The sequence below is a fragment of the Prinia subflava genome, chromosome 8 (genome assembly GCF_021018805.1).
Source record: "Prinia subflava isolate CZ2003 ecotype Zambia chromosome 8, Cam_Psub_1.2, whole genome shotgun sequence".
Taxonomy (NCBI): Eukaryota; Metazoa; Chordata; class Aves; order Passeriformes; family Cisticolidae; genus Prinia; species Prinia subflava.
In genome coordinates, this window is record NC_086254.1 from 36,671,350 (window position 1) to 36,684,602 (window position 13,253).

The window sequence follows — 13,253 nt, forward strand, 5'->3', positions numbered from 1 at the left end:
TACGGTAATTAACTTTGAGTAGGCAGAATTTTCTATAAACAAGGTTACGTAAAATAATTTAAACCCACTGACAAAACATTTTTTCCTTCTTGAAGGACTCCACAGTAGGGACATATTTTCTTACAGTATCCAAACTACAAATTGCAGGTCCGTACTTTAATCTTCCTCCTTATGGCAAGGAACACAGGAGAGCCAAGAGTGGCAGCAAGTTGCCAGACTGTGGCTACTGTTCTACACCTACACCCCAAATCGAAATCTAATACTTTACAGTGTTTTTGAAGTCCCAAAACTGAGTTCAGCTTCTGTTATGACCAAAACTCCTGAGAAGAGCTAAACTATGTCCTAGGTTGCTGTCAGTACAGCTGTGCTGACAAGAGTATTAAGTAGTTACTAGGAGCATTAAAAGCACACCAATCACCTCAGATGGCACTTCTGTGCATGTGTGTTATCAACTCCCCTACCTGTTCACAAGGTTTGTGTCTCCTGAGAAATCTTCAGCATCCAGCAAATACAGAGCTTCACCAGGGTATGATGTGGGGGCAAATCGGCTGTGCAAGCGCTCAAGTCTGACTTTCCAATTTCAGAAAATATGTTCAGCATAAAGACATGAACTACATGTTAGGAAATATGCAAACAAATAGATTTTACTAAAAAGATAAAAGTCACCAATCCAGAAAAACTCCAAGTCAAGATGTCAAAATTATGACTTGCAGGTACAAAGAAAGAAATGAACCTATTCTATGCCTCATGCCATTGGAATGGTCTAAGTCAGGAAACAACAATCTTTACTAAGAATAACCTTTTGCAGGCACTTTATAAAAAATAACATGGACAGACCGACATATCCGAAAGAGAAAACTGGTACCCTCAGAGAAAATTGTTTACAGTGTCTGCAGGGCACAAGTAACAGTATGGGATGATGTACTTCAACAGTAAACTAAGTCTGCAGCAAAAGAGAAGGGGCTACAAAGAAAAAAGCCTGTCTTAAGCTTAATGCATATGGGCACAGAATCCAGTTCTACTCCATTTTTTAATTACAGCAATCAATATGTAACTAACTGACAAATTTTTACGGATACTGTGAACTTGCACAAAACCTAAGCAACTCTAAGACCAACACTGAAGTCATCTGCAGCCCAGACTCAAAAAGCTTTTTAGGCTTATGCATCCACATATGTTTGTACAGATCTCGATTCTCCTCAGAGACCTGCAGGTGGCTTTGCAATGCACCTGGCTGAGGTGTAAGGCAACCTGAGAGCTGAGGGCAGGTATACCTGCATCTCCTATATCCCAGGGGGACACAAAATCAACTGCCTTCTTCTATTTAAGGACAATTCTATCCTGAAGACCAAAGCAGCAGCCACTCAAGGGGATAAGTATTGTAACAGGCACCTGGGGGAAGAGCTGCCTCATCATAATGATCTCATACTATTTCCTGATGAATTTGGGAAAGTTATTGCTTGAACACATCCAATAGGTCATGAAGTCCTAGTCATCCTGTTTAGGCATATTCTGTAAGGCATATGTAAAATACAAGCTGCAGGCAATGGCATTTCCTTCCTTCCTCTCTGTTCAGAGCAACTACAGAATTGAGAGATCTATCTGTGAAGTTTGCCACTGCAAAAGCAAGATCCCTTTTTGGAAAAAGGGGGAGGCATCTCAAATCAGTTCTACATTAACCTTTCCAGCTCACTCAAGCTTTGATTCCAATGTCAAGCAGCACAATTTACATATCAGAAATTGTAATTCCAGGGTCTCCATTTCAGTGCAAAGCAACTATATTTAAATTATTCTTTTCCAAATCCCACAACATGGTCACTGAAGACCACTTACAACCACCTTCTTTTCTGTGTGTTAAAATTTTCATTTTAAGCACTGCAAAGAAAAGGTTTTGCCACTGTTCTGAATACTGCATATTTTCCTAGAACTTTAAAAGCAGTAAGTATTTTCACTTTAAATTCAGTACCAGACAACCCCACCATTTATTTTATGTGTAGCAGAAAAGAGTAAGGAGTCATGGAAGTCTAAAATAAAACTTGTGAGGTAAGTGTGACAAAGTTCCTGTCTTGTGTTGAAAATGTAACCAAAAATGTGTATTCTATCTTCATCTGATAAAGCTGGTTGGGAGATATTGTTCCTTATCTCTTGTAACTCCAGGGGTGGAAAGAGGGCGGATGCCCTCTGTTAATGGGACACCTGATAACACCAGATATGGCAGTGCCTCCTTATCTCTTCCTCCACCCATCCTCCTCCAAGGGACATCACCTGTGAATGGGCCATTTAAGGCCTCTCACATGACTGATAACATCATCTCATTCCATTGGGAGATGCTCCACCCAGCAGGAGGAGGAAAGCCTTTCCACCAGCATAAAACCTGCAATCCCAAACACCCAGGGAGCCGTTTCCACTGGATTCCCAGAGGACGACTGGACCCTTTCTTGAGGATCATCTCTACTCCAACAGAGCCACAACTGTCACTCCGGGAGGACTTCGGGCTGCTTCCAACACCCTGACCAACAGGGTGTCAGGTTTGCATTCTGACTCTGTCAGTGGTCCTTTGTACTACTGCATTTATCTTATTTTATTTTATTTTTATCTTTCTTGTTGTTTGTTCTCTCTCTATTAAATTGTATTTCTGACTTGGAGTCTCATTGGTTTTGCTTTAGTCCCTGTGGGGAGGAGTAAAGAATGATTTTTTTCCAGCCTTTTGGGCCTGACACAGCAGTTCTTGAAAATACTGAATTCTCTCTGGATGCCAAGGACAGCACAGGGTTGTTGTTGGTTCTACTCTGTCTTCTCTGCATGGCCTGCAACATGCTTAGAAACAAAGGGCTATGTGATATGGTGCAGTGTCTTCTTGAGGAAGTGGAAAAAAGAAGCAAAGCAACAACATCCATGTCCACACAGACTGCCACAGAAGAGAAAGGCGCCAAAAGCAAAGCAACAGCATCCACGTCTACACAGGCTGTCACAGAAGAGGAAGGAACCAAAGGCACCATCAGCATCCCCACACAAACCATCACCGAACTGGAACAGCCTAAACTGGTAGCAGTTGTCCCCATTCAGAAGAAGAAATCAAAGAGCAAATCAGTCCGCACAGTGACTGACGAAGATGAAGCAGGACCATTGCACCCAGCAGAAGAGACAGAGCCAGAGATCATCACTCACTCTCTATCCCTGGGTGAGCTGTGTGACCTGCAGAGGGAATTCACCCGCCAGACAAACGAGTCCATCCTGACCTGGCTGCTTCACATCTGGGACGCTGCAGCCAATGACACCCTTCTGGATAGAAGTGAGGCCAGGCAACTGGGATCGCTGTCCCGGGATGTGGTCATTGACCAGGGGATTGGGAGAACCCAAAGAACTCTCAGCCTCTGGCAGCGACTGCTAACAAGTGTGAAGGACAGATACTTTTGTAAAGAAGACCTCCAGGTGCACCAAGGAAAATGGAGCACAATGGAAAAAGGTAGCCGGTGCCTGAGAGAATTGGCTGTTCTGGAGATCATTTTTTCAAAAGATGACATTCCCTAAAAGCCCAGATGGTGTCCAGTGCACATCGCAGATGTGGCTGAGATTCGTACAGCTTAGACCAGGGACGTACTCCCATAACCTGGAAACACTGCAATGGAGGGAAGGTGAGGACAGGGTGGGTGCCTTGGTCAATAAACTAAGAATTTACGAGGACACTGTCATCGCCCCTTTTTGCACCCATGTCTCATCTGTGGAAACAAAGCTGTTGGCTGAGCAAGTCAGGAGCTTGATCGAGGAGGGCCATCAGAAACTGAAAAAGGAACTTAAGGAAGAAATTTACCACATCTTGCCAGAACCAACAAGAGTCTCTGCCATTAGAAGCAGGTGTCCCCCAGCCAGGGAGAGAGGCTACACTCCACGAGGTAACCTTTGGTCTTTTCTTCGGGAGCATGGAGAAGACATGAGTAAATGGGATGGAAAACTCACCTCCTCCTTAGCAGCCCGAGTATGTGAACTGAAAAGAGGGACACCTACCACAAGAAGCTCATCTAGAGTTAATGCTGCTCCGGTCTCTCGTGGACAGAACTCCAGACAGTATAGGAATGTTGATATGACTGATCCTCTTGAAGGGACCTCAGAAACATATTTACAGGAAGAGAGCAACGTGCAGCATGACCAGGAATAGAGGGGCCCTGCCTCTAGCCAGGTAGAGGAAAGGGACAATTGGATCTTTTGGACTGTGTGGATCTGATGGCCTGGCACATCTGACCCACAAAAATATACAGCTTTGGCTGCCACTGGCTCCCAATGCACCCCGATGCCATCAATAGAATAGAATCCATTTCTATTTCTGGAGTGACAGGAGGATCCCAGCAGCTGACTGTATTGGAGGCTGAAGTGACTTTAACCAGGAATGGGTGGCAGAAACAGCCCATCGCGACTGGCCCAAAGGCCCCATGCATCCTCGGCATAGACTATCTCAGAAATGGATATTTCAAAGACCCAAAAGGATATCATTGGGCTTTTAGAACAGCTGCTGTAGAGAGAGAAGACATCAGGCAACTGAATACCTTGCCTGGTCTTTCAGATGACCCCTCTGCTGTGGGGCTGCTGAAAGTGGAAGAACAACAGGTGCCAATTGCCACAGCAACTGTACACCGTCAGCAATACCGCACTGACAGAGACTCTGTGATTCCTATCCATGAGATGATTCATAAACTGAAGAACCAAGGGGTGGTCAGCAAGGCTCGTTCACCCTTTAACAGCCCTATATGGCCAGTGCGTAAGTCCAGTGGAGAATGGAGACTGACGGTGGATTACCGTGGTTTGAATGAGGTCATATCACCATTGAGCGCTGCCATGCCGGACATGCTGGAGCTTCAGTACGAGCTGGAATCCAAGGCAGCAAAGTGGTACGCAACCGTCGATATTGCCAATGCCTTCTTCTCCATTCCTTTGGCAGCAGAGTGCAGGCCCCAGTTTGCCTTCACCTGGAAGGGCCTACAGTACACATGGAACCGATTACCCCAGGTATAGAAGCACAGCCCCACCATCTGCCATGGACTGATCCAGGCTGCACTGAAAAAGGGCAAGGCTTCTGAACATCTACAGTATATTGATGACATCATTGTATGAGGGAACACAGCAGGAGAAGTCTTAGAGAAAGGAGAGAAGATCATCCAGATTCTGCTGAAAGCCGGTTTTGCCATTAAGTAAAGTAAGGTTAACGGACTAGCTCAAGAGATCCAGTTTCTGGGAGTAAAGTGGCAAGATGGACATCGACAGATCCCAACAGAGGTAATCAACAAGATCACCACCATGTCCCCACTAACCAACAAGAAGGAAACACAAGCTTTCCTGGGTGCCATAGGCTTCTGGAGAATGCACATTCCTGAGTACAGCCAGATTGTGAGCCCTCTCTATCTGGTTATCCCCAAGAAGAACGATTTCCACTGGGGCCCTGAAAAGCAGCAAGCCTTTGCCCAGATCAAGCAGGAGATCGCTCATGCAGTAGCCCTTGGCCCAGTTAGACAGGACCAGAGGTGAAGAACGTGCTCTGCTCTGCAGCCAGGAGCCATGGTCTGCCCTGGAGCCTTTGGCAGAAGGTGCTTGGTGAGACTCGGGGTTGACCACTGGGATTCTGGAGCCGAAGCCACAGAGGATGTGAAGCCAACTACACTCCCACGGAGAAAGAAATCTTAGCTGCCTATGAAAGAGATCAAGCTGCCTGAGAAGTGACTGGGACTGAAAGGCAGCTACTTCTGGCACCCCGACTACCGGTGCTAGGGTGGATGTTCAAGGGAAAGGTTCCTTCCACACATCACGCCACCGACGTGACATGGAGCAAATGGACTGCCATCATTACACAGTGAGCCCATACTGGAAACCCGAATCACCCTGGGATTCTGGAAATTATAACAAACTGACCTGAAGGTGAGACTTTTGGATTATCCTCTGAAGAAGAAAAAGAGGAAGTGACACGTGCTGAGGAAGCATCCCCAACATATAATGAGCTACCGGAAACTGAAAGACGATATGTGCTCTTTACTGATGGTTTCTGTCGAATTGTAGGCACTAACCAGACATGGAAAGCTGCAGTATGGAGCCCCACACAACGAGTTGCACAAGCTGCCAAGGGACAAGATGGATGGAGTCAGGTTGCAGAGCTTAAATCTGTCCAGCTGGCTTTGGATATTGCCGAACGAGAGAAGTGGCCAAGGCTCTATCTCTACACCGACTCCTGGATGGTGCCTAATGCTCTGTGGGGATGGCTGAACTGCTGGAAAAAGGCCAACTGGCAGCGCAGAGGGAAGCCCATCTAGGCCACTGAGATTTGGCAGGACATCACCACCTGGGTAGAGAAACTGACTGTGAAGGTTTGACACGTGGATGAGCACGTATCCAAGAGTTGGGCTAATGAAGAGCATCGCAACAACAAGCAGGTGGACAAAGCTGCCAAGGTGAAAGTATCACAGGTGGATCCAGACTGGCAACCCAAGGGAGAATTATTCCTGGCTCGTTGGGCCCATGATGCTTCTAGTCATCAAGGGAGAGATGCAACATATCGATGGGCCCGTGATCGAGGGGCGGACCTTACTATGGACAACATCTCACAGGTCATCCACAACTGTGAGACCTGCAGTGCAATCAAGCAGGCCAAGCAGGTGAAGCCTCTGTGGTACAGTAGACAATGGTTGAAGTACAGGTATGGGGAAGCCTGGCAAATTGACTACATCACCCTTCTCCAAACCCGCCAAGGCAAGCGCTACGTAGTGACCATGGTGGAAGCCACCACTGGATGGCTGGAAACCTACCCTGTGCCTCTTGCTACTGCCCAGAACACCATCCTGGGCCTGGAAAACCAAGTCCTGTGGAGACATGGCACCCCTGAGAGAATTGAGTCAGACAGTGGAACCCATTTCAAGAACAGCCTTATAAACACCTGGGCCAGAGAACATGGCATCGAATGGATATATCACATTTTATTTATTATTTTTATATTTTTTATATATTTTTTTATATTTTTTATTTTTATTTTCTTGTTGTTTGTTCTCTCTCTAATAAAATGTATTTCTGACTTGGAATCTCACTGGATTTGCTTTCAAACCAGCCCAGTTCCTAAAGCAAGAGCATTTTCAAGTTTATGGAATAACAAAAATTGTGACTGCTGAAAATTTTATGTGTTAGAAATTGCCACCTCTTCTTAAGCACTAAAATCTACCTAATACAGTGAAGTATTAGAAAAGGATATTTGTATGAAAAGGTAAATTAATTTAAACGCGTTCTTTTCAAACAGGGGAATTGTTGTTCACAAAAAGATTGTACAGATGTAAAGTATACCCACCATATATGAGACTGAATTATGGATTCAAAAGCTTTCCCTCTAGGTGGTACCTCCTGAAAAGCCTTTTGAAAAGGTGTCATAAATGTTCAATAGACACAAAATCTTACCTAGAAGACTAGCTTTCTATACATGCCATTAAGACAAAAGAACAGAATTTCAAATACTGTAGTAAGAGCTCATGAACCACATTAACTCTGCTTTTGACTGTATAGCATCACCAAACAAAAATTAGGGAAATTAAGAACACACTGAGTTAGAAAACAGTGGCACTTAGTGTCAGACATATAACTGATATATAATGACCTTGCTCTTCGTCATTAAGAAAAAATGTACTATAGCTCCAAAACAGCAGGCTTCAACAGTGAAGGTGACCTCAGAACTTTACAGCCCTCCATTCCACCCTGATGCAATGCTCAGCAGCTGTGAGCACACGCCAGGTGCTCTGTGCAGAGAGCTGCTATGAAGCACATCATGGAAATGATCCAGGTGAAAAACATCCATCCACAAATATGGAATTAGAGGGCTGAGGGCTTAAAATAAGCAAATACAGTTACATCTCAGCTCAACAAGGGATTACCTGCACTTGGGAGAAAGGATAAATGGAAGGGTCAAGAACTTGAGTCACTAGTCAGTGTATTCAAGACAATCACAACAGAACAACTTCTGAAACATAATTACACCATTTGAAAGAGCCAAACAGAAGTCTGGTTATTGAAAAGCCCACAACATTGGCATTGGATTGGATATTGAAAGCCAAAACAAAGCTTGTTTTGATCACTTTGCAGCTGTCAGCAGCCAGTCTTCAATCTCAGATATGTCCCTCCAGGCAACACTCGGGTTCAATTAAGCTGCATGCAGAATACAATACATACAAATCATTAATCGTTACATCTTAATGCATTTAAAGAGAACTCTTTCCCTACCTAATCCAAGCTTATGCCTTTGCATTATTTAAAGATACAGAAGTATTTGGGGTTTATATGTAGTAACAGTATGTAAAGTCACACTCATCTTGTTAGGAACAAACAGTAGCACCTCAAATGAAAAGTAATTTTCTGGACTCTAGGAAAAACAGCCATGAAGCAAAATAAGGCAGGATATATCTTGCTGTGGTGAGCTGGAGCTGTGTGAGCAACTTGCAAGACTTGGAATCCTTAAACCAAGTACTAAGGAAAGATCAACTGCAAAAAAAAAAGAAGTCATGGAATTCAGCAAGGAGAAAGATAGATTTTATAAAAACGGCTTAATGAAAAGACAGAAGACGTTACTAGTTTTATGGACTTGCAGTGCACAAGAGCCAAGTCTGGACAGGTTATCAACAACCAGTGCAGTTCACACTAGACCTAGACTGGCCTGGTGTCAGGGCAGGCAGAGAGAGCTTCAGAGAACAAGGGTGAAGCAGAAGTGAATGTGATTTTGCAGACTACAAAGCAGTTAAAATTTAATTCTTTTTTTTTTGACTAACCAATAAGTTTTCATCCCTTTCATTGATCATCTGTTGTGTGAAGATCTTTTTCAAGCACAGCTGAAACAACTGCACTTGCTAAATACTAGAAATTTTCATCCCACAGAACAGTAAATACTGCAGAAACTGGTACTGGATTTCCGGCCAGGTATGTGCTTCAAGGCAGTAAAGTACAGATATAAGTAAAGTCAAAACCTGAAGACAAGGTAGGAGAGAACTGGAGGCATCCAAACTGCTCCCTAATACAGAAAAGGACAGAAGTCTCCAGCCAATACTATTTGTAAACCATAAGAAAAAAATAAAAATCAAGTCAGAAACTGAAGAACTGTGGTTTTTAAAAGGGAACAGAGGTTTAATACACAAGTGAACTGCTCCAGAAAAGTAAGAGAAGATGCACAGTAGAATCTCTACCAGAACATGATCTTGATTTCTAGAAGGAACATCTTCATACCTTTCTACAACATGATGTACACATGTATTATGCTTCTTCTCCACACAGAAACATGCTAAGACACAGCCCTAAAAGAGAATCCTTCAGCCCAAAAGAAAATTATTTCTGGTATTTTCTGTCTGTCCTGCCTGCTGCTGTTTAAAAAAAGAAAGAGATGAGCACCATACTTACACAGTGAACCAGTTGTGGTCCGTCCTCTTTTTGACCTTTCTTGATTAGCTTTTTCAGAAGCCAGAGAAGATCTGGTTTGAATATTTCTTTTTACAGGGTTCTGCTGTGATTCTGCAGCCTTCTCCACTCCATGAAAGTATTTCATGTGATAATGCAATAACTTGGCTTTGCGGAAGGATTTTGAACAGTCCAAGAACTTGCATCTAAACTTGTGATCTTGGTCAACAGCTGCAGCTTTTTTTGATGCAAGAAAATCTGCTCTCCTACAAGGTTTTGTTACTGTAAGAACAAAACAGATAAATTGCCCCATGCATATGCTATATTTACAAACAGTTTCCTAAACTTAAACAGCAGAAAGAAGATATGTAAGCATGCATTCACACATATTAGCTATGAAATGCTAAAAATAAAATATTAATGCCTTATCTGCCTTTAAGATCAGTAACTTTAAAGGGAAAACTCTATCCTACACTGCTCATAAAAACTGTCATGATGACACTGTTTTTATGAACAAGTTACAGTACTTTGCTTCCCTGAGTCCTTGCCCAACAGCTGCTATCACTGTATAGTGCTCCTGAAGATAAAAGACTGAATCACAAAAAGATTACATGCCTAAGTCCAAACACTAAAGATGATTTGTTCACAATCATTCCTATGTTTGGTGAAAGCAAGAAAACAGTTATGCTTCTCTGCTTACAGTTACTTTGCTACCTGCTTTCTAGATGCACAGTCCCACCACCAAAGCCTGGTTACTTCCGAAGAAAACAGAAGCAGTATGTCAGAATATTTTCACAGTAAAATTGACATTTACTTCAATTTTTAAGCAGCAATGAAAAACAAAAGTGCTTGCTTCTACTACAAAATGTTCCCTATGAGCTATAGTTACTCTAGTTTCTCAAAAAAGCATGTCAAGCCTAAAGATTCAAATGTAACAACATTTTAAGGCACCTATTCCACACAGCACTGCTGTGCAATCCAGGGCTGTATCTATGATGAATTTCAGAAACTTTCAGTTCTGTGGTTTTGCTAAGAAACATACAAAACTCCCACATTCCCAAACACTTTCAGCTAAATCAGATTACTGTCACCAATATCTGTACTCAATATAACAGATGACAGGTAAAAATGAGGAAACAGATCTAAACAGATCTAGGCAACTATACATCACCAGTATACAAACAGCATCAAAAACTCCCTCTCCAGCTAGAAGCCAATGGAACGGAGGTATCATTTCAAAAAAACAGATTCCACATATAAATTTTCTATTTGCTTTGCTGCTACTCCAATGTTATTTCCATATTTATAAGAGTTTTCGACTTTTAGGATTAAAAAAGAAGTGTTTAACAGCAACAGTGACCAGCAACAGTGACCAGCAACAGTGACCAGCAACAGTGACCAGCAACAGTGACCAGCAACAGTGACCAGCAACAGTGACCAGCAACAGTGACCAGCAACAGTGACCAGCAACAGTGACCAGCAACAGTGACCAGCACGAAGGGATGCAGCACATTATTGAAAATTAAGATACTGTACTAGAAATAGCTGTAAACAAGGGACAAAAGTACCCAGAAACACTATAAACAAGAATAAGATTTTCTGTAAGTGCAGTAAGGCTTTGAACAGGAGCGTTAAAGGCAGTGTCAACACAATGCTGGAGTAAAAACACCATACTGCCTGTTCCCAAGTTTTTAGCATGCAGTAACAAAAATGGTGTTACTGAGCAGCAGACTTAAAGGTTGTCACACTGCAGAGAAGCATCGTAGATGGCTCTCTCTGAGGCACACCCAGCCTTTAAGTACCATGTACAAACAAACCTTAAATACAGAGAAAACAAGTAATTGCACCCTGATGCATGGGAAAGATTAAGTCATATGCAACACCAAGCTGGTTAAAAAAAAGAATATGCAGTGAAATTGGAGAAGGAAATAGTACAAAGAAAGACATTAGTTTTGGATATTTCACAAGTAATGACCAGAAGGAAGACACTGCGGCAGAGCCATGTTTAAAACATACTGACAGGAACATCCATAAGACTGCAGCAAAGCCAGACTCACACTTGCAGAATGATGAAGTTTGACAATACTAAAATCAAAATACTGCAGACCATCAAAAGCTGCATTCAGGAAGAATGAAAAAGTGTTTCAGGAAGGCTTAGTGCAATGGCCTGTGGGTTTAGTGAAAGCAAACACAGAAAGGTTCTCCTGACCGTAAAGAAAAAAAGCCCACCATTTGGGACTACCGATGCTAAGAACTTGTTACTATTTAATAACCAACATGAAGCTGGAAAACAACTGCTGCAGAAAGGAGTAACGGGGTCCAAAGACTTAACAAAAAAAAAAAAACATTACGAAGATGACAAGGGAAAGTATTACACCATCATACAACTGTCAGGATGAGAACCTGCATCCAAGCTCAGAGCACTTCCCCTCCACTGAGCTGGACAGATTCTGGAGAAGATATAGGGAAGGGCTTCTAACTGATCAGCTACAAGTTAGAAAAGGAAAAGATTGCATTAGCTAAAGTTAGAAACAGGGACAACAAAGACATGGGGCAAAGGGAAAGGAAGCAGACAAAAAAGTTACTGCAATATGCAAAAGGAATGTATTCTGAGTAGTAAAAATACAGACAATTCCACAAAACTTGAAACAATGCTTCAGTCATTCCCATCACTACATTTGCTTCCTTCAGAAGTAGCACAATAGAACTCCCTGTCACCCAGGCACAGTAAGAAGCTCTGCCACCCAAGGGAGCCTCTGGAGAGCCCATGCTCCATGAGCTCTGAAAATGACATCCTGTCACATTGTCACAAAATGACAAATACCTAAAGGGGCCTCTATCATCCTTACAAAAAAGAATTTTTGCTCACAACATATAGCACTAAAATTGGTTTCTATAAAAACACATTTGGTGTATTATCTTCAGATTGTCAAGCACCTGCCTTTACAGAGAACCTTGGTGGGTATTTTCTGTGAGTACAGAAGAAAGTGAGTGGTAAACTGACACCTGCTATTTCTCTCATGATCATAATCAAAATTCAAACTCCTCATATACTTTCCGGACAGCCATTACAACATTAAACACAGACTCTCATGGTCAAACATCAGTGCGCCCTTTAAGTTTCACTACAGAGAAAAACATTCCTTCAGCGTTCAGTCTGCAACCCTTCTCACTGGGCTGAGTTATCCAAGGGTCAAGCTATGACCATGTTTAGCAGTAAGTTCACTGTAAAATGCATAGTTTCCAATGTGAAACTTCCAAGTCCACCAGAGGTGTTTTTACCCCATCACCAATTCTGTCTTTGACAAGATTCCTGCTGGGACAGGAATATTTGGCAGCTGCAAGGTACGTTGACTGAAGGTCGGCCATCCCGTGCCATCTCCTGCAACACCCTGGTAAACAATCCAAGAAGCCAGCAGTACATAGAACTCTTCCCATTTTCCCCAACTTAAAGCTGGCCTTACTGCAGTTTCGAGCCATTAGACCTCCACACACAATTGCTTGCTAAAATGAGGAGACCTTCACTCTCCATTTCCTGGTCTCCAAACAAATATTAAGTGAAGATCAAATTATTTCTTCACTTGCTGTTAAATCAAACACATTGAAACTCTCTAAAACTCATATTCTCTGGTGCATTATCTTCATGATAGGTCATGGTAACAAACATGCCTGAGTTGACAGTTTTTACATTTTGTGTGTGGACCACTTCACACCACTGAGCCAGTGTCCTCACTAATAACTTGTTTCATTTAACTTTCTCCTGAAATCTTGTGTTGTTTTTCCTGAGCTCACCAAGTGTTTCATCATTTCAGCTCTCAAACTACATTTCCTTCTTTATTTTCAAAAACCATCTC

General features: G+C 42.7%; 1 protein-coding gene across 8 annotated transcripts in view; it reads right to left on the minus strand.

The window, feature by feature from the left end:
- Positions 1–13,253, minus strand: part of PHF20 (PHD finger protein 20) — a 77,066-nt gene that overhangs the window by 31,093 nt on the left and 32,720 nt on the right. For 6 of the 8 annotated variants that reach the window (XM_063404786.1, XM_063404787.1, XM_063404790.1 and 3 more), the window contains one exon: positions 9,403–9,681. The exons of the other annotated variants lie outside the window; for them this stretch is intronic. In XM_063404786.1, the coding sequence (XP_063260856.1) occupies positions 9,403–9,681 (279 nt within the window). The remainder of the gene's footprint in view (positions 1–9,402; positions 9,682–13,253) is intronic. 8 annotated transcript variants of the gene reach the window in all.